Source organism: Electrophorus electricus, chromosome 21 (genome assembly GCF_041902795.1).
Source record: "Electrophorus electricus isolate QZ-2024a chromosome 21, ASM4190279v1, whole genome shotgun sequence".
Lineage (NCBI taxonomy): Eukaryota > Metazoa > Chordata > Actinopteri > Gymnotiformes > Gymnotidae > Electrophorus > Electrophorus electricus.
The window spans coordinates 19,452,501-19,455,000 of record NC_137517.1 but is presented as its reverse complement, the minus strand read 5'-3'; the positions used below and the strand labels follow the sequence as shown (position 1 = coordinate 19,455,000).

The 2,500-nt window shown below is 45.7% G+C and overlaps 1 protein-coding gene across 4 annotated transcripts in view; it reads right to left on the bottom strand.

Moving 5' to 3' along the window:
- ric1 (RIC1 homolog, RAB6A GEF complex partner 1) overlaps positions 1-2,500 on the bottom strand; it is a 38,313-nt gene that overhangs the window by 15,124 nt on the left and 20,689 nt on the right. For all 4 annotated transcript variants that reach the window (XM_035523452.2, XM_081704361.1, XM_035523453.2 and 1 more), the window contains 3 exons: positions 1,536-1,624; positions 721-865; positions 500-548 (listed from right to left, as the gene is read on the bottom strand). In XM_035523452.2, the coding sequence (XP_035379345.1) occupies positions 500-548; positions 721-865; positions 1,536-1,624 (283 nt within the window). The remainder of the gene's footprint in view (positions 1-499; positions 549-720; positions 866-1,535; positions 1,625-2,500) is intronic.

Genomic DNA, 2,500 nt, shown 5'->3' with positions numbered 1-2,500 from the left:
CACACACACACACGCACACACACACACACGTCGTACGTAGCTAGAGCTGTGTGTGTTCATGCTGAACAGGGAGGGAAACCCCTCTGTCTCTCGGTTCCTAGCCCAGGGACACTCGGGTCCTATCTGCAGTACATTCGGTGATGGCACTAAACTAAATTACTGGAGCCCTCCAAGCGCAAATGACTTATTCAAAGGGGAAGGTGGACACTCAGAGGCAAAGAGAGAATCAGAGTGAGCTAAGAAAATTAGAGCAAGCCAATTAGAGAAGACAAGGATTTTGAAGGGTAAGAAGAAAAAACTTCCATCAGCCAATCAGAGCACACTCTAGAGATTAACGTTTGTTGCTTATATTTAATCCGAGTAATAAAGATAATTTAAACTCAATCCCCTCTGCCTGTTGTGCAGAGAGGAAGTCAGTGTATAGGACCCAAAAAGCACGGCCCCACCGTGGAAAATGTTGGCCAATCAGAAGCTTCCATGGGGTTCTGCAGACACTCACCATAGAGCAGACCTTCAGAGGTTCCTTCTTAGTACCGTCTGAACGATACCTGAGGAGAAAGACCAGAGACAGGGAGAGACAGTGGGAGAAAGACCAGAGACAGTGGGAGAAAGAACATATAAATCAGTTTCTGCACTCTGGGAATAATCACATTTCTTCCCGTTTTCTGCCAATGCTAACTGATCTGGATGTAGCGTTGTGGGTGCGTGTGTGAGACTCACGCAAAGTCCTCTCCAAGCGTGCAGATGAGATGAGCACCAAACACACTCCAAAGAGAAAGACCGCCACATTCCCATGTAACCATGACAACGCTGTAGTCCGGCGACCACCGGATCAGCTTCACAGGACCCGTCTTATTCCAGATATCTGAGAGAGAGAGAAATACCGAAGGAGAAATAGAAAGTAACACTCACTTTATACTTCCACTTCACAGCCAGTTGAGCTCTACAGGAATGCTGTTCATCTGCTGTGATGTGCAACGGTCAGAAAGTCCCCAACAACCTCAGAGAGACCAGCTGTCATACCTGCATCTCACACTAGTGGGCAGCACAGTTCTATGACATTTGTGGACGTACCATGCAGGATTGTGTGCACTTACATGCCATTACATCTCTGGAGGACTTGCTTATGTCAAACTACAGGAGGTGGGGGCAGAGGCTGTGTGTACAACTCATTTTCCAAGACCTGTCACTGCGGTCGCCAATACTCCGATTTAAGCAGGGTGTGCTAGGGTTTGGGTTACCCTAAGATTAGGGTTAGGATAGGTTTACCCTAGAGCTAGGGTTACCCTAGGAGTAACAAAACCACGTGGTGTTGATCTATGGGGTGTTTTAGAAACTGAACAGATTCACAGTCAGGCGACGACACTGCCATGTGGTTTAGAAAAAAAACAAGCCCAAGGGTAACAGGAAGCAGTGAGCTGGCTTCTGACAACAGATCCAAACCCCAACACTATCCCAAAACAACAACACTAACTCTAGCCACATTTTTAGGGTTAGAGCCACAAGGTGGGTGTGTGTGTGTCTGACTTGCTTACCTGGGTAGTGTTTGGCGGTTAACTCCAATTTGTGTGACAGCTGCATTGATCCTGTGGTGTTGTCAATCACGTAGACCAACACAGAGCCACTACACACACACACACACACACACACACACACACACACACACACACACACACACACACACACACACACACACACACACACACACACACACACACACACACACACACACACCATCTTTTTCCCTTGCTGCAGTATTAATAAGGACATCCACATACACAAACGCACATCATATATACCTACAGTTATGACTGTAGCTATGACTGTGTGTGTGTGTGTGTGTGTGTGTGTGTGCGTGTGTGTGGGTGTGTGTGGGTGTGTGTGTGTGGGTGTGTGTGTGCGTGTGTGTGTGTGTGTGTGTGTGTGTGTGTGGGTGTGTGTGTGTGTGTGTGTGTGTGTGTGTGTGGGTGTGTGTGTGACAGCTCAATAAATCTTTCGTGCCAGGGTGACATTACACAGTCAGTAGGAACCCCAACAACCACAATGCACTCACCTCAAGAAATTCAGTAAGGCTCACACAATATATCATTTGTAAATGATGATTGTTAGATTGGCTTCTGCGATACCGATATTGCAAAATGCAATTGAGCCCTTGAGCATGTTAACAAAACAAGTCATTTTGTGTATGTGAGCCTGCTGACCAATCACAGGCCTTCCAGATGAGGGGTCAATGTACGTGAGGTCATGTTAACACTGATTCACTAAACCACCCAATAATCCAATTATATAAGCAAGCTTTATATAGTGCAGGGCATATCACAGTTGTCACATTTAGCAGTATAGTCTCAGTAGTTTTTAGTAATATTGTTCAGCCCCAGGAAAATGTAGATAAGACTCATTAATACCGTCAGAACAAGTACACTAATAGCACTAATACCAGAACAAATACACCAATACCGCCTGAACAAATACACTAATACTAATACCGCTAATAAGTGCA